General features: G+C 37.9%; 1 protein-coding gene across 3 annotated transcripts in view; it reads right to left on the minus strand.

Annotated features, from left to right (window-relative positions):
- Positions 1-1,204: 1,204 nt before the first annotated feature.
- CFAP44 (cilia and flagella associated protein 44) overlaps positions 1,205-23,598 on the minus strand; it is a 158,639-nt gene continuing 136,245 nt past the window's right edge. For all 3 annotated transcript variants that reach the window (XM_079155381.1, XM_079155380.1, XM_079155382.1), the window contains 8 exons: positions 22,832-23,027; positions 15,698-15,808; positions 11,909-12,039; positions 10,779-10,895; positions 9,727-9,928; positions 7,306-7,466; positions 4,914-5,048; positions 1,205-1,496 (listed from right to left, as the gene is read on the minus strand). In XM_079155381.1, the coding sequence (XP_079011507.1) occupies positions 1,314-1,496; positions 4,914-5,048; positions 7,306-7,466; positions 9,727-9,928; positions 10,779-10,895; positions 11,909-12,039; positions 15,698-15,808; positions 22,832-23,027 (1,236 nt within the window). In that variant the 3' untranslated portion in view covers positions 1,205-1,313. The remainder of the gene's footprint in view (positions 1,497-4,913; positions 5,049-7,305; positions 7,467-9,726; positions 9,929-10,778; positions 10,896-11,908; positions 12,040-15,697; positions 15,809-22,831; positions 23,028-23,598) is intronic.

Here is a 23,598-nt window from a genome sequence, read left to right on the forward strand (position 1 = left end):
AATAAGTGATTTTGTCTGCTTAAATGGGAATCTGAAAGGATCTTAGATAATAGGCCAAATGACCACCCTCTAAAAATATTCTAACACACAAAGAAAGCAAGTCCAGTCTAGACTTTTGGGGGGCAGGTTAGCGGTCTACCAGGTTAGGAAGTAATGGCTTTGCAGAGCTGTGTCCCACACTTATGCAGTGCAGGTACTGCCTCCTTCACCTTTCCTTCTTAGTGACCAACTTACACCCTGGGATAGCCTCAATGAAGCTCATCAGTACAGAGCCATAGAGCTCTGAATCCATGTTATGTTACTAACAAGTATCAAGTGTCAGGGAGATCATAATTCAATGGTTGTGGTCATCAATTTCAACCAAAAGAATACTCTTAAATTATTTAGAAATGTTATGTATAATTGAAGTGAGGCTTAGAGATGACTTCTTGGAGAGATCTATTTAATTTCTTCCTGCTCAGTATCAAAACCAGCAAATGACAGGTCAAACCTGAAAGATGATGGCATAGGACATAGAAAGTACAGGGATACTTAGAATACTGATGGAGCTGAAAAAAATCTACAAAAAAAAAAAAAAAAAAAAAAACCCTCCTGATAGACCATTTTGAAAAACCTGCTCCTCTGCTCCACTCAGAACTGAGGAGTTCGTGAATCTCTAGGTGATTCAGGAAGCTGATGTCTTTTCTGCTTTCTGTCAACCCAAAGCAAACTAAAGAGGGCAGCTTTGCTGTGTCTGTCTGTACTGCCTGAATCCCCAGTCCTCAAATCACTGCTTTATGAAGTCAACAATGCCAAAATTCTAATTTACATTTCTCTTATTCTAAGATATTGTTGGCAAATACTTTCTTTTTCTCTTGAGTTCTCTCAGAGATTATCTAATACAAGCAAAGTTCATTTTCCAAGGATCCAAGGACCGAGGAAAAAAATTTTCTCACAAATGACTGAATGAAAAGTTTTTCTTGCCAATGGCTAAATATTTAGAATATTAGAAAAACACATTTTCCTGAAACAAAACACATTACAGACTCTTTCTGGCAACTCTGAGATACAACTTTCTGAGATTTCATATTCAATTGAGCAGGATCTAAATATGTAAAATGGTTCAGTTCATTAATAATTAGATGTTGGGTGCAGCAGACAGTTCTAAGGTAACCAATTTGGAGAAAAATTATTAAAACTACGTGACAGGATCTGGTTTTTGATCTTTAGATGAGTTCACTTTAACATAATAGGACCGTTGTAGGTGAAAAGGAAACAAAAGTTCTAGTGAATTATGTCAGAGATCTTGGATGGATTTGAGAAAAACAGCAGACCTAAAGGTTCATTTCATTCTCTTGTGTAGGCCGAATGGGTGGGAGGATAAGGCCTCCTTTCTTGCGCAAAAGAGCAATCTCTTCCTTTAAGGCTAAAATCCTTTGTGCCTGGGCTTGGACCAATTCAGTGATCTTCTCTCTTGCTACAATATCTGCTTTCCGAGGACCCTGGAAGGCATTGCCCTGTTGGGAGAAAACACCTCTCTGCTTTAAGCATCATTTGGGATGTAAAAAAATCCCCTGTTCTTACATATCTATTAAGAGGGCAGATCTTATAGTCAATTTAAACAGTCATTACTCATTACCAAATTGACCCACAGGAAACCATGACATTCGACAGATTTTTAACCTAAAAATTGGCAATTTCATATGGTTCCACCTAAATGTTCATTTAATACCATCTCTCTTTCTGGGTTTTATGTCTCTGAGAGATAGGTTCCAGTATGACTCAGTCTCCCCACTCTAGCCAGTACCTGTTCTCATACTTCTTACATAAGTAGATGCTCAATAAAATGTGCCCTCTCATCTAATCATCATAGCAACTGTAACTAGGTGTTAATAGTACAGATTTATAGATAAGGAAACCGAGACTCAGGGAGATTGGATAACTGGCCCAAGATCCTATATTTTAAGGGCTTGAAGCAGGGTAGAAACAAGTTGCCTGAAACCAGAAGAAGATCTTATAGTCAATTTAAACAGTCATTACTCATTACCAAATTGACCCATAGGAAACCATGACATTCGACAGATTTTTAACCTAAAAATTGGCAATTTTTCCATTACCATTAATATACTACTTTAACCAAGGGAAAATCTAAATAAACCCTCTTGCTTCTCTTGCTGTTAGATTACTTTAGAAACCACTAATTGTGCAGGTCATGTAGCTGAGCATCATAGTATTAGTTTCCCACGAGCTTCACTGCACATGACACCTCTGACTGAAGCCCACTAACGAGCTGAAGCAGCTGCCCTTCTCTCGCTCCTCCTATTCCCCCCCAGCAAAAGATGCCTTTTGTACATAATTAACTGCAAGGTTCACTATTCCTGGGGAAAAAACTAAAAACATGTGAGTCATAAACCCTACTAATCAGTCACCTTTTTCTAGATTTACAGAACCCAGGACATCTGAGGGCCCTCAGATAACATCAAAATGTAGGCCAAGGACTTGCTAATCTTGCTCTTTAATTAAAAATGGAATGATGTTGAACTTGTAGGGAAATAATGTGTTTATCCAAAAAGAAAAAATTATAGGGAGATGAAGGTCGATTATCACTGCAAGGATGTTTCAGCAGAAAAGAGAAAGAAAACACCCCTGGTGGGGCCATCTGGATATTTGACTCAGTGTACAGCCTTCCTGCTCAGTGTCCCCTGCTCTTCCTTTCCCCTACAAAAGCCCTTTGCACCCTGACCTTTGAAAAAAACCTTATTTCCTTCCCACCAGCTTTCATCTCCTGAATATTGGCTTTTGCATAGTGAGCAGTCAGACTCAAGTCCAGTAATGCAGACCTTCACAGTAAGGGTGATCTAATACCCTTCCGCCTCTTCTGTCTTGCTCACTTTTATGTCAGAGACTGTGAAACCTAAACACCAATCTTACCTAGCTTTTCTTCTAGCTAAGGGTGGTTAAGTGGATGTAAGTAGAAAAGTTTTGCTTGCTTTGTTTTGTTTTGTTTTGTTTTCCTTTTTCTGGTCTAACTCATGGTAGGCAAGCACTCTACCATTAAGCTACATTCTTATTGCCACTTTTTAAATTTAGTTTTGAGACAGGGTGTCCCTATATTGCCCAGGCTGGCCTCAAACTTGTGATCCTCCTGCCTCAGCTTCCCAAGTAGCTGGAATTCCAGGCCACGTGCCTCTGTACCAAGCAAAATATTTTCTTTCTTATTAAAAGAAACAGAAGAGACTGGCACATGGATATGGAGCAGAGCTTAGAAGCTGTTTTGTGACTTTAAAGAAAAACACTGACAGAATCACTGAGATACTGGTCTTGACATCACACTCACTAAACCAAAATACAGTCATCTCCTTCCAGACTTATTGTCAAATGAAAAAAAAAAAGTCTCCTAAGTATTTAAGTCACTCAATGGAACTTGTGGTTACTTGAGCTAAAAGCATGACTGATATGCCAACCCATGTCCTGTCATTCCAGTTGGTAACTTTCCCCTTATTTTTCTTACCACAGTTAATCAAATTTTGGCTTCTCTTGCTTTGATATGTCTTTTGACATTTACTTTTTTCATTTTTACCAAATACCTCCCACACTTCATTTCTAGATCATTATTGTAGGAAGCAATGGGGTCAGCTTTGGAGGCAGATACACTTGGGTTTAAAAACTAACTTAACTATGCATTAGCTTTGAGAGCGAGAAAGTTATTTAACTTCTCTAAGCTTTGAAAAGTAATGTTTTGAGAATTAAATGAGATATCCTATGTAAAGATGCTGTACATGTAAAGATATACTAAGTAAAAAAATATAGACTGGTAATTTTGTTTCCCATTCGACTGATCTGCCTCTGAGCTTTCCTCTTCAATGCATGTGGACTTACAAAGCAGACCAAGCCAAGAAGATTTTGTTTAGGCATTAATTTTCTCAAACACTGCCTGCCTTGATTCTTTGCTCAAAAATTCTTCAATATGGAAAGGTCCCTTGATATCCAAATTCTAGTCTTTTATGTCTAATCTCCTATTGTGTGCCTCCCAAATCCTTATTCATTCTCCAAGGAAGAAATCTTCCTACCTATCCTGGGACTTATGTTTAGACCAGTGATTCTTAAACTCTGGCATGTATCAGAATCACCTAGAAGGCTTGCTAATGTGCAGATTGCCAAGCATCCCTTCCACAACTCGTGACTCAGTAGCTCTGGGATAGGGTCCACAGATCTACATTACAAACAAGTTACTGGATGATGCAGCTATCCTTCTTCAGAGGTTCATACTTTGAGAATACCTTGCTTAGACCAGTGTGATAAAGAAAATATAAAACAAAGACGTCCAGGCGAAACTACTGGCATATTTGCAGATAATTCTGGAAGTATATATCATGTAGTTTAGAATATGTTGTATATGTGTTAGGTTCCTAGAGGTCAAGGCTTGAATTGAGTAAGCTTTCATTTAAAAATCATCTATTTTATGCTGTTTAAATAGTATGTTAGGCTCAACAAATATTATAGAATAAGAAGCTGAAATTCACAAAAAAAATAGCAAGCATTTTAGCAAAGGAACATGCAAGGTCTCACAATTTAAGATGACTGCTTTAGGTCAAATGAAATAACAAATATTAGAAATGAATGTTTACCATTAAATTCGAGGAGTGTATTGGTATCATTATTTATTCCTAAATAACCTTACCTTTCTAGGACCAAGGCAAACCCTATAGACTAGTACTTATATAAGTTCATGGCACTGAGACAATAAAATAAGTCCCTCAGAAGCCCCACTCTAAGGTGGCTAATAGGAATTCAGTGTCCTTAGGGATGCAGAGGGTCTGGAAGTGGTCCAAGCTCAAGGTCTATTTCAATGCCAGCATTCTACATTGTTGTGAATAGCCACCTTTGCAGAGCTCCCTCAATTCTGAAAATGGCTATGAAGAGTGGGAACATACCTGCTGGTTCTGTAGTGTATTCAGCCGAGAATCGAGCTGCTTCTTTTCAATGCATAAGTCGTTCATCTGATGAAGCTTTTTGGTGTGTTCTTTAGTCTTCATCATCAGTTCCCACCGCAGCTGAGCAATCTTTGCCTACCAGGGCAGGAAGGAAAAAATAAATCAAGTGCACAAGATAAAAAATGTCCAGATTTGGTTAAAATCACCAGTTAAATGGAGCAATATGTACACATGAAAATATAATCAGAAGCCAATATAAAGATATAACCAGCAGCAACTGTGGTGAGTCTGGTCTGATTAAAGATAAGAAGAATGTAAGTATGCTCAAAGATAAAAGTAAGTAAAATAAGATGCAGATAGATATCCCTGTATCATTGAAGAATAATATTAGTATGCATACTTATTGCTGGTACATATTACATTTAAAAAAGGATGACAATTTAAGCAGAAAACTTCCATTTAGGGCTCTTTCCCCCATCTACCTCAAGAAAGGTGGCTTGAATGACTATCTATCTGTGTGATGGTGCTCTTTTGTTCTTCAGTTGCTCCACAAAATTATTTTACACTGCACATATTATCTCCAACATTCCCCTGATAGGGATCAGTTCAATTGACATGAAAACCTGAACAACTTGCTTTTTGGAAGTACTGTGGTTGTAAACCTCAGATTGTCAAAGATGATACAGGGCCATTGGACATGACAGCACTAGGAACATGTCCTTCTATACTATCTGCTGATAAGACTGAAAATCAGAGAAGTCACATTGATTTGTGGGCTGATAAAAACTTCATTAAAATTCCTGTTTCTGAATCAGACTGGAACTGGAACACCGTCTCATCTCATGGATCAGGGAATAATATGTAGGCATTAACATCTTCTAAGACCCCAATAGCTACATATTGATGCCTTTCATAAAACTTACTGTTTAGTTATGTTTTCTAATTTCCAAATTAGAACAGCATACCAAAACTATACAATAAGACAATGAAGATCATCAGAGGATAGCAGTTTCATTTCTAACACTGTCAGAGCATTTATACTTTAAAATAGGCCTTAAAGTAGGACCTGTAATTGTGTGTGTGTGTGTGTGTGTGCGCGTGTATGTGTGCGTGTGCGTGTATGTGTGTGTGTGTGTGTGTGTGTGTGTGTGTGTGTGTGTGTTTGCTGGGGATTAAACGCAGGGCCCCACACATGTAAGGTAAGCACTCTACCCCTGAGTGGTAGAATGCTCAACCTATTTTATTTTATTTTTCTTTATTTTATTTTGAGACAGGGTCTTGCTCAATTGCTGAGGCTGACCTCAAATTTGCAATACTCCTGCCCCATCCTCTCAGGTAGCTGGGATTACAGGCGTGTTCCACCATTCCTGGCATGTCCATGATCTTTCGTGCCACATTTATATGCATCTGTACCCTAAAACCATTAGCATAATAGCTAGATAGCTAATAGTTAGCTAGAAGTAAGCAGAAGGAGATAGGGTGGGGCAGAGGCTGTAAATGGACCCCTGACTGACAACTGACCCAGAGGACTCCATACCCATTGTGCCATGCCATAGGACATAAATGCCCCCTTCCCCTGGTGTGGTCGGACTGTGAAAGAAAAACACCTTAGGAAGGTGAGCAGACTACTGAGACCCACTGAATGATACTACCAGTCTTCCCCACATTTCAGAAAGAGGCCGGACACTCTCTCCCATTGGGAACACCTCTCTCTCTCCCGTGTTCCCAAGTTCATGCACACATCCACAAGCTGCTCTGAGGGTCAACTGACCATCACATGATCTGCCACTGGTGGCATTAGTCCAGAAAGTGCAAAATGACCCAAATACACAGACACATGACCTCGATTTTCACACAGTGGAGGTGTTTGACCTCCCCCAAACAGGCAGCAGCTATGAAAGCACAAGGTCTAAAAATGCGTGGTCTAAGGTTTTGGTCCACTGCAAACTCCCACCTCCTGTCTGAAAGCCTGGAAAGACTGGAAGCTTAAACATTTTGTCACATTTTGATCCCTAGCTGATATGCTTGCCCCTCTTTCTGGGGTGTGTCTCTTTCTCTTGCCTTTCCCTCACTTTACAATGAACCTGCTCTAATGAAACATCCCTGTCTTGCTGTTTCTGTGCTGACAATTGCCCTAATCTGAGGCATTAATCCCAAGGACCAAGGATCACTCGATAGTAGACTCTCAACCTCTGGTAACAAAACCCAGGGCTGGTGCTTTCACTTCAAGATAGACAAGTCTCTCCAAGTGAGCAGGCTGAAGATTCCAAGTGGGGGTCACAGACCCATCTCCAGCTGCACAGAGACTTCCCAGGAAGCACTTCTAGCTTTCCAGAACTTCCGGCTGCCACCCAGATCCAACCAAAGAAAACCACCTGCCCTTCCTCCTCACCTCCCACATCTTCATTTCCTTTGCATTCGTTAGCTCTTTTCGAAGCTTTCTGATCTTTAGTTCCTCAAGTGTTGTATTAACAGAAAGTGTCTGAAGGACTTCTAGATCTATCACCCGGCCAAACTTGTCAATCATCAGTTGACGAACGGTTTCTTCCATTTCTAAAAGAAGACAGTCACTGTCTCAGGCTGTTCAATAGCATCCATCGTTATTAAATGAATGACACCAATAACAATACAATTCTAAGGAAGAGCTTTTGCAAGATGATATTTATGTTACACATTGATTTTCCTCTGTTTTTTTTCACCTGCTACTTTTCTCATTTAAAATGTATATACCTGTATTATCTTTTCATCTTCAAATCCTGTGTAAAATGGACTCATTTTTCCCAAGTGGCTTATACATTCCCATCTGTCCCTCCTCAGACTATTAACAGACTCCAATTGGTTTATGACTCTTCATTTTTTAAATTATTGATCTCTACGGCATCTAACATTAAGACAAGAGCAGGCACTTTATGACAGTTCCATCACCTCCAAGTAAAAATTAAAGTCCTGTGGTGGCTCCCAAGGCCCTTCATACACCTTGCCCTGTCCCATTGTCTCTCCCTCTTTCTTTCCTATGCCTCTTCTTATTCACCCCACTCCTAATCTTAGAAATATAATAGTAAATGAATAATATGCTTCAAAAGGATACGTGTAATTTTTTTTTACAAAGCTTTAAGGCAACATTTAGTTAGGAATACATATAATTGTGCAAAAATTTTTTTAAAAAAAGAAAGGAATGCTAAACACAAAATTGAAAATAGTGGTTATCTCTGGGAATGGGGAGACAGAATGGAATAGAGACAGTGCCCATAGGCAGGTGCTGCAATATTGGTAACATTGTTGTCATTAAGTCTGGAGGTGAGTTTGCAGGATTCATTTTGTTATAATACTTGACAACTTATACATATGTTCTGTATACCAAATACTACAAGAAGTATTTTTAAAGATAATTCTCTTTACACAATGCATCTCACACACTTACCTCAATTCCAGGAAGACTAAAGACAATGTGAAGAACATTGTTAGTAGAGAAAATTATTTTTTAATTGACAAAAATTATTTATCTTTATCATATGCAAAAAGTTCTTTTGAAATATGTATACATTGTGGAATGGTAAAAATGAGTTAATTAACATATGTGCTACTTCATATACCCAATTTTTTGTGTGTGGTAAGAACACTTCAAATTTATTCTCTTAGCCATTTCTATGAAGATAATATGTTGGTATAACTACAGTCACCATGTTGTGCAATAGCACACCTGAACCTCTTCTTTTTGCCTTAACGAATGCTGTACTCTTGAGCCATTATCTCCCCAACCTGCCAACCCTACCCCACAGCCTCTACTGTTTCTATGAGTTCAACTTTTTTGCATTACATGTATTAGTGAGATCTTGTGTTATTTGTCATTCTATGCTTGACTTATTTCACTTAACATAATGTCCTCCTGGTTCATTCGTGTTGTCTCAAATGACAGTATTTCCTTCTTTTTTAGGTTGAATAATATTCCCTTGTGTATATACATCACATTTTCTTCATCCATTCATGTGTTGATGGACATTTAGGCTGATTTCATATTAGCTACTATGAATAGACTGTAATAAACATGGGTGTGCATTACGTCTCTTGGACATAGCGATTTCATTTCTTCTGGATATACACCTAGTAGCGGGATTGATGAACTATGGGGAGGCAACTTGGCAATACCTAGGAGAGCAGGAAGTATAACCCAGGAATCCCAGTACTAGGAATTCACCTCCTCATGTGTGTGCACAAGCAGAAGTATATAAGATTCACTGTAACATTGTAATAATGAAACATGAGAAGTATCTAAATATCCATCAAGAGAAGACTGAAGAAGAAAATGTTTATATATGCATACAATGGAATACTGGAGTAGTAAAGTGAGTAAATTATCTGTACTAAGATGAATAGCTCAAAAATTGGTTTAATAAAGTGAACCACAAAATAAAAACATGATCACAGAAATGTGTAAGGCAGTTGGTTCTACATGCTGTGTGAGGACACACACATACATGCGTGTGCACACCCTACTCTAAGCACAAGAGAAGCAGCAGATGGCATTAGAAAGGGGAGGAGCTCCAACTGCACCAGCCATGTTTTATTTCTTGAGTGTGGTAGTGGGTCTGTGGATTATGATATTATCTATATTTTCTCATTCACAAAGTGGAACAGACCTGTGATAAAGGATTTCTGTTAAAATAGGACAGTGATCTTTTCATAGTATCTGGAGAGCTTGTTGATGAAGTAGGAAAATGAGAAAGTGAATTTGCCTCCTCTCTCAGTGGTTCTGATTCTGTGATCTTGTGGGCCCCTAAGTAATCCTAGATAATCCGTGGGTTCAGATACTCACTACGTATGGTTTTTGCCATCTCTCTCTTTTCTCGGATGAGCCGCTTTCGTCTCTCCCGGCATTCTTTGTTCAGTTTTTGCTGCTTAACATTCTCTTCATGGAGCTGTATGATTCGTGCTTGTAGCCGTCCCAAGGAGAGGTTAGAGAAGACCAGCGTACCCGAAAGATCATGGGGTATTTCCCCAGATTGCATATACTCTACCTGTGAAAATAAAAATAAACGAAACAGACAAAAGTACATAGTGTCAAGTGGAGAAAGCCCAAGTGGAGTGCTTCCTTCTCTGACCCTGGCTTCGCTCAGTGCCCTTGGCCTCTCTCTTCCTCACCATGAGTGACAATGATCAGGTAAACAGAAAGTTGGCAAGCAAGCCGCATTATGCCTTGCTGGGGACAGCAAATCTTCCCACACAGATGTTGTCTACTGTCTACTGTGTAATGACACAACCAACACTTGGCACTGTAGGCAAACTGCTACACAGGCCTCAGTGGGTTTGGAACAGGTTACACAGAATATATAGAAAGCTGACCCTCTTGTCTTAAACTGACAAAAGAGGATACAATGAACCTTTTTTCCTCACTGATCTATATTCCTACAATTTAACATGTTACAGTCTGACAGTAGAAATGAACAAAGAGAGGGAATAAAGAAAAAATGCTTTCCTTGGGTCTGCCCTCCCTCAAAGAGTAGAGGTTAAATGAAGATAATTCCTCAGCTCATGTCTAATGTCTCAGGTGATGTGGAGCGTGATATGTGTGTAAGACCCAACATCTCAACCTCCAGGCCAATTTCATCCTTACATCATTTCTCTAGAGCTGAAATGATTAAACTTTTAAAGTGATAATGAGCCACAAGAAAATATGTGTGTGTTGATGTTATGCTTTAAAAACAGTTTGATAATAGATAAGAAAAGTCTGGTGTCATACTACAGGTGGAGTCCTTAGCCACAGGACCACGATCTCCCCCACTGTGACCCACATATCTTTTCTAGAGAAGCTTGGAAATGCTGACTTTTCTGCTCATACTGGGTGGGACGACCTCTCAGATGCATCACCTGGTGGAGCTTGAGTGGAAACACAACCAGCAGTTCGTTCAGCTGCTGCTGCTTCTCTCGCTGATAAGCCTCCAGGGCCTCCTCTGCCGCATTCAAATTCGTTGCCACAATTTTTACCTGCAGAAAGTACATGAGACCCAGTGAATGGGTTCCTAAAGGGGTAAATGAGGGAGGAAGGGCAGGGTGTTTGGCCAGGCTGTGATTAAGGGCACTATTCCAATCTGCATTCCAGGAGTGTATATTATTCTCTTCCCACCACGTTAGAGTCTATATCACTTTTATAATCATTCCTAGTTCCCAGAACTGTACGATTTTTGTGAATAAGAGCTCAGAAGACACATCCTCAGCTCACTTTTATTTTCTGCATGAAAAACGGCCCTCAGCATGGAATCTTTGTCAGAATGATAAGAATCTTGTTTGGTCATAACGACCTCAATAAATTAAGGAAAAAATGCTTTAAAGCAATGAAACTACTAACTTCAGTATTTCTAAAGCATATGCTTTATCTCCAAAAAAAAAAAAAATCTGGAAGTTTTCCAGATTATTTTCTATTTGCAAGAGGAGAGCAATCTATCAAAAATATTTCTAAATAGGAATCAAGTTGAAAGATGTTGCACTAAACAAGAACACCTCAGCAGGAAAGGGAACAGAAAAGGCAGAAAGTAAACCAATATTATACTGGAAGTTAAGTTCAGTCATCTCCAACATGAAATACATGCACCCCAGAGGATCAGCAAAATGATCTGCTGTAGTACAAATAGAAAATATCAGTTTCTATTTCTATTTATTTTTATCTTATTCTTGTGAGAGAGCACTTTATAATATGTAAACTCTACTAAAACAGTATTTCCTGAGTATAATGTATAAATACACATTACTGTGGGGGTGCTATGTTTTTTTTTTTACATATAATTAACATAATCAAAAAGTATGGGAACCAATGATTAAGATAAAATCCAATTTATCAAAAAAGCAATGACCCCCCCCTCCCAAAACAACTTTCTTAAGAAGGAAAAACTGTTCATAACATTTGAAATGTTTCTTCTCTGAGAATTCTTAACAATGCCACTGCTATGAAGTAGAAATATCATATTTGGGATATAAAAAAAAATACAGGCAGAACACCATACTTTTTTGGACAATGTGTCATATTCCTTTTTGAGGTTATCAACAGTTTTCTTTTCTTCAACTAAGGCCTCCTCAATGTCCAGCCTTTTTTCTCGAAGTTGAAGGGCAAGTTCAAAAAGAGCCTTATCGCAATCTGAAAAGACAGTCAAAATTTAAAAAGTAGCCCCATTTATTAGGGAATGCAGCAGTACTAGAAATGTGAACTTTGGAGCTTCGTAATTAATATGTGTGTGGAGACCCATGGTAACACATTTCCACTACACTTATGGTTCCATTGTTCCAGGAGGAAATGACCAATAGTATTAATAATTATGAGAGTAGTAATGACATTAGCTTTGATGTTCTGAACAGTACTCTGAACCAGACTTTATGTTAGGTCCTTGCTGCACATTGTCTCTCTCAAGACTAGACCCTGCAAGGCAGAAACTATTTTCTTATCCTGTACATGAAGACCCTAAGTCTCAGCTGACGTAACTAGAATGTGACTAAATGGGCTCAAGTGCATTATCTCTCTATCTCCACCATCACACCAAGGGCTACATTGATCCACCGAGTAAGAGATCAAGAATGTAAAGTAATAATAAAATGGAATTTAGGAACTGTAGTTCTAGCCCCAACTCTGCCACTATGTTGGCTGCATGATATTGTTCAAGCTCTAATCCTGCTGTAAAATAGTTGCCTTACAAGGTTTTTGGGCTCTCTTCCGTTTGTAAATATAATCTTAATAAGACTCTGGTTTTCAAGAGTGAAACAAGATTTAGAATTTGTTTGAAATTAAACTTTTAAAATTTGATGAAAACTTCATTTTAAATATCTAGAAAATCAAATTGTAAACCAGAGAAAAGTATTTTCTCTGCAGAGCCATTCACCTAGACTGTAAGAATGTTGATCTAGCTGTTTCAAATTTATTTCACTGTGAAAACAGTAAATATAAATCGCCAACCGCCGGAAGCTGTATATGAATTTTGGATTTGTTTGAGCCAACGTAAGGCTGGGAAGTTGCTTTTCCTGGAACTCCTGGGTGAAATTCCCCAGTTTGAGAAGGCCCAGACCATGCTGGTGCCCTGCCTCAGCTCACAGCCTTAGGATCAAACACAGCCTCCAGGTGATGGGCTAACCTGCCAAGCACAGAAACAAGACCCCTCTCACACGGAAACCTTATCCCTGCCTTTGATGTACTTCCCCTTAAAGAATTGGGGCCTTTTTAAATTGTTCAGTTCCAGTTCCTGTCAGGGCTGGAAGACCCATCAGGTACCCCCTTCCCCTATTTCTAAATCTAATCTCCAACTTTGTCTTCATTTCTTACTGATTATTTCAGACTTTTTATTTTCCCAGGCAGCTCGCACCTCTTAGCAGGAACCTGCTCTGCCTGGGTGCTGGCTGCCCCATCAGCCAACCATTTCCAGGAAGCCAGTACAAAGTACCCTTCCTCAGAGGTGCCCATGGCCCCTCCCTCAACCAGGCCTGCTTGGTAGAGGGGCGAGATAGCGCAGACAGAGGAGGCAGGTCGGGTTGTGTTTTGTCAACTCTGCTCCTATCTTGCTTTCCCTCCTTCCTTGTCCTTCTTCTCTGCCTGCTTCTGTCTTTTCCTGAGGTTTCTGGTGGTGGGAAAATTTGAGTCTTTGCAAAGCTAATAGCCTGCTTCTGCAGGAAACTTATTGGAGGTTGTACCTCAACACAAACTCCATAGATGGCCTCTCAGGTCTTCTGCTGGCACCCCCAGAGACAGGGACCAACCCCTGCCCACTCAGACACTGGTGGTCCTCCCCACAGAGCAAACCTGAGCCTCCGGGCCATTCCCTCCCAGGACCCTGGTTTATCAGGAATAAAGTCCAGGGCTCCCCCTTTGGATGCTCACCACAGCATTCTTCTTTCAGCCTTGGCTCCCACTTGGGTTCTCATACCCAGGAGTCACTGTGGCCTCCTTGGGAATCTGGCCAAGCCAGAATTAGAACCCCAGGACAGCTGGGAAAAGTTGTTCCAAACATTTTCAGGGTGGCCTATCATCATGTGTGGCTGCTACCTTCCTGGCTGGCCAGGTGGAAGGAAGTTTGTCCTATTGAGGGGACTTCAACTGTGTGGCAGGGGTGACCGCTGATATTGGGAAGACAACCTGAGATTGCTGTTTAAACTTGGAAGGGAGCCTGGCATGGTAGTGTGCATTTGTAATCCCAGCAACTTGGGAAACTGAAGCAAAAGGATTACAAGTTCGAGACCAGTCTTGTAAATTTAGGGAGACCCATAGTAACTTAGCAAGACCCCCTTAAAAGTTAAAAAAATTAATAATAATAATTTCTTTAAAAGGACTTGAGATGTAGCTCAGCTCAGTGATAAAGTGCCCATGGGATTCTGTCCACAGTAAAGGGTTATGGAAAATAATATTCCTACAAGATAGCCCCTGGAGAAAAGCAGACAGAGGTGTAGTTCAGGAGTAGGGAGGGGAAACTAGCCAAGGATTAACCTCCCAGTAAATCCTTTCCTAATAACAATGGGCCCTGAAAGAAAGGGGAGAATGCTGGGCCCTGGACATTGATCTTCCCCCATTACAAATTAGCCCTAAATGGAGGCACAGCAAATATTGAAACTCTGGGAAACAATGGATTCCAGAGAAAGAAAAGCAAAGGGCAAGATTTGAGTACTTATTCCTTGGGATCTGGACTACCATCACCCCAGATAACAATTATTTTCAACCTTTTTACAACTACCCTCCTAAATTAAAGTTTTAACCTGTACAACTAGCCCCTGATTGTCCAAACTGCCTGTTCACAGTTTCTGATGATTAAACCATCCTCATTGTGCCCTATAAAACTAAAATCCCCTCTGTAACTGATGCCATTTTTGCATCCAGAAAATGTGCCCCAGTGGTGCCTGAGTCTGCGAATGAATGAAAGGTTTCTCAGAATCTGTTGAGGTCTGCATCCGTCATTTTGCACTTACAACCGGTACCCCACTCCGAAAAAAAAAGCCAGACGCATTGGTGTAGGTCTGTAATCCTAGCTATTTTAGAGGCTGAAGCATGAGGATCCCAAGTTTGTGGACAGCCTCAGCATTTTAGTATCAAAATACAAAATAAAAAGGGCTGGGAATGTAGCTCGGTAATAAAGTACTCCTGGGTTCAATTCCTAGTACCAAAAAAAAAAAAAAAAAAAAAAAAAGGCAGGGGTGACCCAGAGTGCATGGTGTTAGCCAAGCCCTCAGGCCTCATGGCCTTATGCAGAGCCCTGCCCAGTGCCTCTTACCCTAAGCACAGGAGACCCTGTTACAGACTGGCTGCCCTGGGAAGGCTGTGTGAGAGGGTGGCCCATTCACGTGGCAGCCAGCCAGGGATTCCTCCTAAATCCTGCTTCCATGTTCACTCTGCTGCTTTTGTAATGAGACCATTAAATAAAACATCACCACCCTTTAGAAATAAACAAAAGTATTCTTACAAAACAGATTTGAAATAGAAAATTCTGAGTGGATTTTTCCAAATAAAGGAAAATATTGTAAAAAAATTCTATAGAAGTTACTATCTAATGTTTCTTTATAAAATCAAATTTATTACATAATTCATGGTAACTGATCATCAACTGCAGATTATTTACTTTGCTATTTATAAAAGGCTGCCTAAAGGAACAGATAATAAATCATTCAGAGAGCCTCCCACCAAAGATTCTACTTCATACATCTTAAACCACCCTCTCCTTAAATTTTATTAACATAGAATTGAGAAATTAAAAAAAAGAGAGATCTTCTCAGTAATGTCAATCCAAGTCCACACTTCAGAGAACACATGGTTTTATCTGACTTACTTGTTGGGCAGATAGAATCATCAAAAACCTCATCTTCAGAGCCAGACTCCTCCTCATCGCTCTCCAAGCTGGATTCATCTTCACTTGATTCATCACTCTCCTCATCTTCATCTGAGGAAAGAGGAGGACTTGGTTAGCAGAGAAGTTCCTATGATAAACAAAATTCTAGATTTTCAAAATATTTTTCAATGAGTCAGTCACTGGGAAAGTAATTAATACACAGAGTAGGAAATAACTCAATATTTTTAGAAGGGTTAAAATGGTTAAGGACACAGAGATCACAAACTCAAAGACCTGCAGAAGATTGTAGTTATTATTAATCCATATATTACAAATGGTGCTGGGATCCTCTTGTGAAGCTGCTCATGTTGTAATCAGCGGCCACACACTTGGTAAAATAAGCCTTCAATTCCTAAATCACAAAAAGCTCTAGAAACAGAAGAAACTTTCATAACTTACCCGAACTGAAGTAAACATCATCTATAGTTTTTACTTGCAGAAGTAGAACCAGATCCTACTGAGGGTGTTCTGTTCATAGACTCTCTCTCCTCCCACCAAACTTGAGTCGAGCTTCTCTGAGTCCTCTTTCTATTCCTAACCTTAGATATGTCTAACCCAGTTAGTTCAGTTGTAGGAAGAATCCTGCTGAGTCTGTTTAGCAAACCTCTTGTACCCTTGATATCTGATCAAATTCCTCATACTTCCACCCTCAATATCTTCTCACTCTGGCCTGCCTTCAGCAAAGATTCTATTAGGACAGTTCAGCAAAGAATGACGCTACCAATTTTCTGCTCCTCTGTTGTAAATCTCTACTGTCCTTGTGGTATTCAGAGTGGAGCTCCATCTCTCTCTCCCACTACAAACTCCCACTGTAATGGTCCCCTGAGTAAAGTCTCTCTTTTTCTTCTTTTACTAGTGTCATGAATAATTTTTCATTATAATGTCGCATATATTATCTTCATAAAATACTAAGATGTCTGAATACTAAAACACATCTGCCCCCTCGGGTTTTGGATAAAGGATTGGCAACCTCTTTGCTCCACCTTGCCCCATTCTCTTTTAAAATACCTTGGGGACATCTGCGAACTATACATCACAAACTTTCAATTGCTGTTTTACGGAACTTCAAATTAGAGATAAGAGATGAACCTCACATGTTCTCAATTTTTAAAAATGTATTATTACTCTTAAAATTATTTAATCTGTGCAACTATATAAAATGAACCAGAAAAGTTTAAAACTTCTTAGAATTCTTTCAGAGATGTCTGCTTCCCAAAGAGGAAGTAGAGCTACTTTTCCCTATTTCTCCCCCTAAATACAGCTAAACATTATGTATAAAACAGATAAAAGACGACTCTGAAAAGTGGATAAAAGAAAGGAAACTAACAATGTACCTCAGAACTTGAAAAACAATGCTGCAGTGAGTTCCTTGGGTCTTATTTTTGCCTCAGACATTTCAGATTTGAAGATGAGTAATTTAACCACTTACACACACCAACAGATGCAGATAAAGAAAGATTCAACAAAAACCTACTATCTCTAGCCAAATGACTAGGAAAGGGACAATTAGCAAAATAAAAATTTCACATATTATCTAGTTACTTAAACCAAACACTACAGAAAATCTATGGTCTCAACTCCACCCACATCAGCAAAAGCCAAGTGAGGAATCTATAACCACTCTCAGTGGACTGTAATAAGGTACCCCAACACTCTCACCAGGATGATGTCAGAGAAGGTCAAGTAGGGAACCAGGACAAGTATCCCTGCTGGCTAGTAACCAGCTTCCCCACTACCACCAAGAAGATGTCTATAAAAACCACATGGGTAGCTCAGACTTCTACACCATCAGGCAGTAGCAAGTGTTTTTCTCTTCCCCTCCGAGTGTTTTCAGGAGATCCCTAGTAGAGATTTAAGACTTTTGCCATTGACCAGACAAACCAAGGCCATTTACACCATGTTGTCAGCAGAGACTACACATGCAACTATAATTCATATATATCAGTATGAAGGTCCCCTTCCATTAGGTGACTATGAAAGCTGAATGGGAATGTGTACTTCTTAACCCTTTCTTGTCAGAGCAATGTTGGAAAGCGAGTTAAAAAAAGATTTAAATAAGATACAGTTTCATAATATGATACTAGGTTTCAATTGTCAGTCACTCATCATAACAAAAATCAGGAAGATCTACAACTAAATGAAAAAAGACAACAGATTTCAACATTGAGGTGATAAAGATGTTAGAATATCTGGCAAACTAAGTAATGAGAAAAAATGCTTCGATGAATAATTATAAACTCACTTGGAGGAAAGTTTAAAAATACAAAGCTTCAGAGAATAAACAGAAAATGTAAAGTGGAGGTTATAGAATTAAAAAAAACTCAATGGATAAGCTTTGTAGCTTATCCATGGAGGGGAGAGAAGAGAGAATCAACAATATTAAAGATAGAGCAATAGAAATTGCCCAACTTGAACAATAAAAAGAAGAAAGACTGGGGAACAAAACAGTGTAGGCCTGAGGGACCTATTGGACTATAATGAAAGATCTGATATTCAAAACATTAATAACATTCACCACATCCCAGTTCCAGAAGGAGTAAAGGTAATGATGAAAATTCCCCAAATTTGCAAAAAATAGATATACCTACAGATAAAAAAAAAATAGAATGAATCCCAAACAGGATAACCCTAAAGAAATCTGTACCAATACATATCATAACCAAATTTCTAAGGACAAAACTAAAGGCATCAAGAGAAAACTGACAGCTTATCTATATAAGATACATAACTTGGATAGCAATGACTCTCATTAGAAACATGGAAGCAAGAAGAAAATGTCACAATGATTTTTCAAATGCCAAAAGTAAAGAACTGTCAACCTAGAATCTAGTTAACATGTCTTTTAGAAATAGAGGGGGAAATTAAGATATTCTCTAATTAAAGAAAAATTTAAAAATCTGTCACCAGCATATATACCCTAATAGAATGGATAAAATGAATTATCTGAACAGAAAGGAAATGGTAATAGTAGAAGTTTTGGAACATCAGGAAGGATGAAAATACATGGTAAACAAAAATATGGCTTTCCTCTTCCCTCTGAGTATTTAAATTATGTTTGATGATTATAGCAAAAATTGATATTGCCTAATGTGGTTTTAGGTATATATAGAAAAAAATCATATAATCATATTGTAAATGGGGGAGGATAGAAATCAGTAACAGGATTTTGAACTAAATATAGGTCATTTTTATATAACCCATGGGACACAAAAGAAAGCTCAATAAAAATTTTAAAAATTGCATTAACCTGAAAGACAATAAAAATTCAACTTAATCAACATTTGCAGGATGTAGTTAGAGTCATGCTAAAAAGGAGTTTATATCACTAAATTAGAAAAGAAGGAAAGTCTTAAATCAGTATTCTAAGTTTCTACCTCAAAACCAAAAACCAAAAGTGCAAAATAAACCAAAAGCAAACAGAAATGAAATAGTAAATACAAGAGCATAAATCAATGAAATTGAGAGGAGAAAACAATAAATAAAATCATTCATATAAAGATCTGGTTTGTTCTTGAAAATATCAAATGATTGGCGGACCTTTAAGAAGACTGGAAAAAGAAAGAATAGACACAAATTCTCAATGTTAGAAATGCAATAGGTGATTTTACTAAGATCCTGTAGACATTAAAAAGACAGCAAAAAAAAAAAAAAACTACAAGTGACTTTACACATATAAATTTTCCAATTTAGACAAAATAGACATTCCTCAAAAAAATTCATAAACTACCATGACTCACACAACACAAATAACTATTTAAAAAATGAATTCATGATTTTAAAACTCCCCCCAAATAAATCTTCATGTCCAAATGGTTTCGCTGGAGAATTTCACAAGATATTGAAAGAATTACCAATTCTACATAAAATCAGAGAAGACTTCCTAAGTGGAATTATGGAGCTAACATAATCCAGATATTAAACTAAAACCAGACAAAGAAAGAAAGAAAGAAAGAAAAAAGTTAGCAAGCTACAGACTGAGATCTTGATGAATATTTTATTAGTATATTTATTAAAACAAAATATAGAGAGATGTTAAGGTAAGGAAAGGTAAGGAAAGATTTTTGTACTTAAACTGGTAAAATGATAATACTGTTGAACTGGTATAAATTATGTATATAGGATGCCATACAAAGAGCAACCACCAAAAAATTGTATAAAATATTCAAAAATACTAGAAAAAATTCAAATAGAATTCTAAATAATGTTCAGATAGCTCACAGGAAAGCAGGAGAAAGAAAATAGAATAAACAGAAAATAAAAAGTAAAATGACACTTAAGCCCCCAAATAGCAATAATTACATTAAGTATATATGGTTTAAATATATCAATGAAAAGACAGAGATTGGCAAAGTGGATGAAAAACATTGCCCAATCATATTTCTAACTGCCAGTGATTTATTTCAAACATAATGATATAGGCAAATTGGAAAAAAAAAGGATAGAACACAGAAAACTTCCAAAGACAGAAAGAAACTTTATATAATGTCAAATGTGTCAATCTACCAAGAAGACACAGCAATTTTAAATGTGTATGCATAAGACAACAGAGCTATAAAATATGTGAAGCAAAAGCCGATGGAAATAGGAGACATGAAGTAACCCACTACTATATTTGGAGACTCCAACATTCCTCTCTCAACATTTAACGGAATAACTACAGAGGAAATCAGCTAGGATTTAGAACACCTCAACAGAACCCAAAATCAATAGGAACTAATTGAAAATAACAGAACGTTCCACTCCAAAGAGCAGATCATAGTCTTTCCAAGTGCCTGCAGAACATAAACCAAAAATAGATCATATGGTAGTCCACAAAAAAAACCCTTAACAATGTACTGTGAAACGAAAACAGGTTTGTTCAGTTCACAGTTTTGGAGGCTTACGGTTAAGACCTGGCAGCCCCATTTATTCAGCTCAGGTGAAGGCTTCAGGAGAAGCACATCACGGTAAAACCCTGGTGAATCCATATGGTGAGATAGGAAGTAAGAAAGAGGGGAGGGGCCAGTCTTGCTCTTTTAGAACAACTCCCATAGTTCCTCTTCCAAGGATTAACCAAGGTCCCGTGAGAACTATGTTAACTGAGGGGAGTACCCGCAATGATCTAATTATCGTGTATTAAGCCAACCTCTTACAGGTTCCACCGTCTCTCAATGTTGCCACATTTAGGACAAAGCTTCCAATACATGAACCCTTCCAGGACACGTTGAGATCATATCCAAACTGTAGTAGATACAGACAAAAATTTCTTAATGAAATATTAGTAAATAAAATTTAGCAATTATGTTAAAAGAATTTTATACCACACCAAGGAGGATTTATTTTAGGGATGAAGTCTTATCCAATTATCAATAATCAAAACTCATCTCAAAATGGATCAAGGACCTAGAAATTAGACCAGAGATCCTGCACCAAACAGAAGAAAAAGCAGGCCTGAATCTTCATGTTGGCTTAGGACCAGACTTCCTTAACAAGACTCCTAGAGCACAAGAAATAAAAACAAGGATCAAAAATTGGGATGAATTCAAACTAAAAAACTTTTTCTCAGCAAAGGATACAATCAATAATGTGAAAAGAGAGCCTACAGAGAGGGAGAAAAATCTTTTTCACATGCACTTCAGATAGAGCACTAATCTCCAAAATTTATAAGAAACTTTATATCAAAAATACAAAGAACCCAATCAATAAATGGGCCAAGGAACTGGACAGACACTTTATAGAAGAAGATACACAGGAAATTAACAAATATATGAAAAAGTGTTCAACATCTCTAGTAATTAGAGAAATGCAAATTAAAACAATCCCAAGATTTCATCTCACTTCAATTAGAATGGTTATTATCAAGGACACAAGCAATAACAGATGTTGGCATGGATGTGGGGAAAAAGGCATACTTATACATTGCTGGTGGAGTTGCAAATTGGTACAGCCACGGTGGAAAATAGTATGGAGATTCCTCAGAAAACTTGGAATATTATCCCACTCCTCAGTTTATACCCAAAGGACTTAAAATCACATACTATAGTGATGCAGCCATGTCAATGTTTATAGCAGCTCAATTCACAATAGCTAGATTGTGGAACCAACCTAGATGCCCTTTAATAGATGAATGGATAAAGAAACTGTAGTATATATACACAATGAAATATATTACTCAGCCATAAAGAATAATAAAATTATGGCATTTATAGGTAAATGGATGGAATTGGAGAATATCATGCCAAGTGAAATAAGCCAATACCAAAAAACCAAAGGCCAAAGGAATGTTTTCCCTGATAAGTGGAGGATAATACATAATGGGAGTGGGAGGATGGGGGATAAGAGAAGAGTGGAGGAAATTTGGATTACGTAGAGGGAAATGAGAGGGAGGAGGGGGTGGGAGTATGAAAAATTGTGGAATGAGACAGACATCATTACCTCATGTACATGTATGATTACACGAATGGTATGAATGTATCAGTACATAGTTATGGTAATGGAGACTGTAGTGTTGGTGAAGGGACAGACCCAAGGGTCCATGGAACAGAATAGGGAACCTAGAAATAGATTCACACAAATATGGCCAAATGATTTAACAAAGATCAAAGATAATTCAATGGAAGAAAGACAACCTTTTCCACAAATAATGCTCAGCAAATGAAAAGGCAATTTATAGACTGAAAAAAATATTTATGTCAGACAGGACTAGTATCTCAAAGATACAAAATACTCTCAAAAACTCCATTGTAAAATAGCAAATAATTCTATTCAAACACAGCCAGTGGATGTGAAGATACCTACCACCAAGGATACACAGAAAGCAGGTAAACATATAAAAAGATGTGCTTGTTAAATTAAACTACCTATGTTAGTTCATACTAATACACACACACACACACACACACACACACACACACAGATTAACTCCAGATGTTTAAAGATCTTAACGGGTTTGTATCTCCTCTTTAACCCCCCAGAGTGCCTCTACATTGTCTGTGTTGTAGCAGGGGGGAAATGGCATCAAATAAAAACCTTAGTTATTTTGTATTTCTTACTAATGAGAGAAAATAGAATAATATGTGACAAAGGAATACAAACCAGCATCTCCTTCAACCTCCTTTTTCTTTACCCGCTTAATCTTCTTCTTTAGGACCTTCAGGAGGAAGTTAGCAAATTTATTGTTTTCTCCAAGAGCCGTCTGGAAACCAGCATAGAGTGCCTTTTCTTGTTCTTGCAGCTTGGTGATTTCATTTTTTCGCTCTTCCATTTCTTTAAGAAGTTCATTTATTTTCCACTACATGAACAAAAGGAAGAAAAAATGGTAAGTGAGATGTTTCTAAGAAACCAAGTTTAGAAGGCCATGCACTTCATAGAGGTTCGCTTTCTGATATTTACAGAGCTATCCATTTATTTGGTTAAAATTTTATAATTCTTTTGTAAAAATCATTTGCATTAAGAATCAGGAAGATTCTTTCTAAAGTTCAGCTTTCTCAAAAAATTTTCTAAATTAAGCAAATTGGAATTTTTACTGATATCTGGATGCCAGCTAATATTTTTGCAAGTCTCAAAAACAAAGACTTTTCTGTAATGATATGTGATGGTTAAAACAAGACACATTAGTGAAACGGATATTCCCCAAATCTGATCTCACTGTTCAGTATATAATATCCATTTAATAATTTTATAATTTACTTATTTGAATTTAACATATAAGAAAGAAATTATTTCCTTTGGTTTTCAATTACACATTACACTGAAACTAGTTACCATACTTATTCACCAACTTCTTTTCTAAATATGTTCATAAGGATTACATAATCAAAAGTCAATTCCCTTATGGTAGCACATTTTTGAAAATTTCATTC

Source organism: Sciurus vulgaris (assembly GCF_902686455.1).
Source record: "Sciurus vulgaris genome assembly, chromosome: 10".
In the NCBI taxonomy this organism is placed as follows: Eukaryota; Metazoa; Chordata; class Mammalia; order Rodentia; family Sciuridae; genus Sciurus; species Sciurus vulgaris.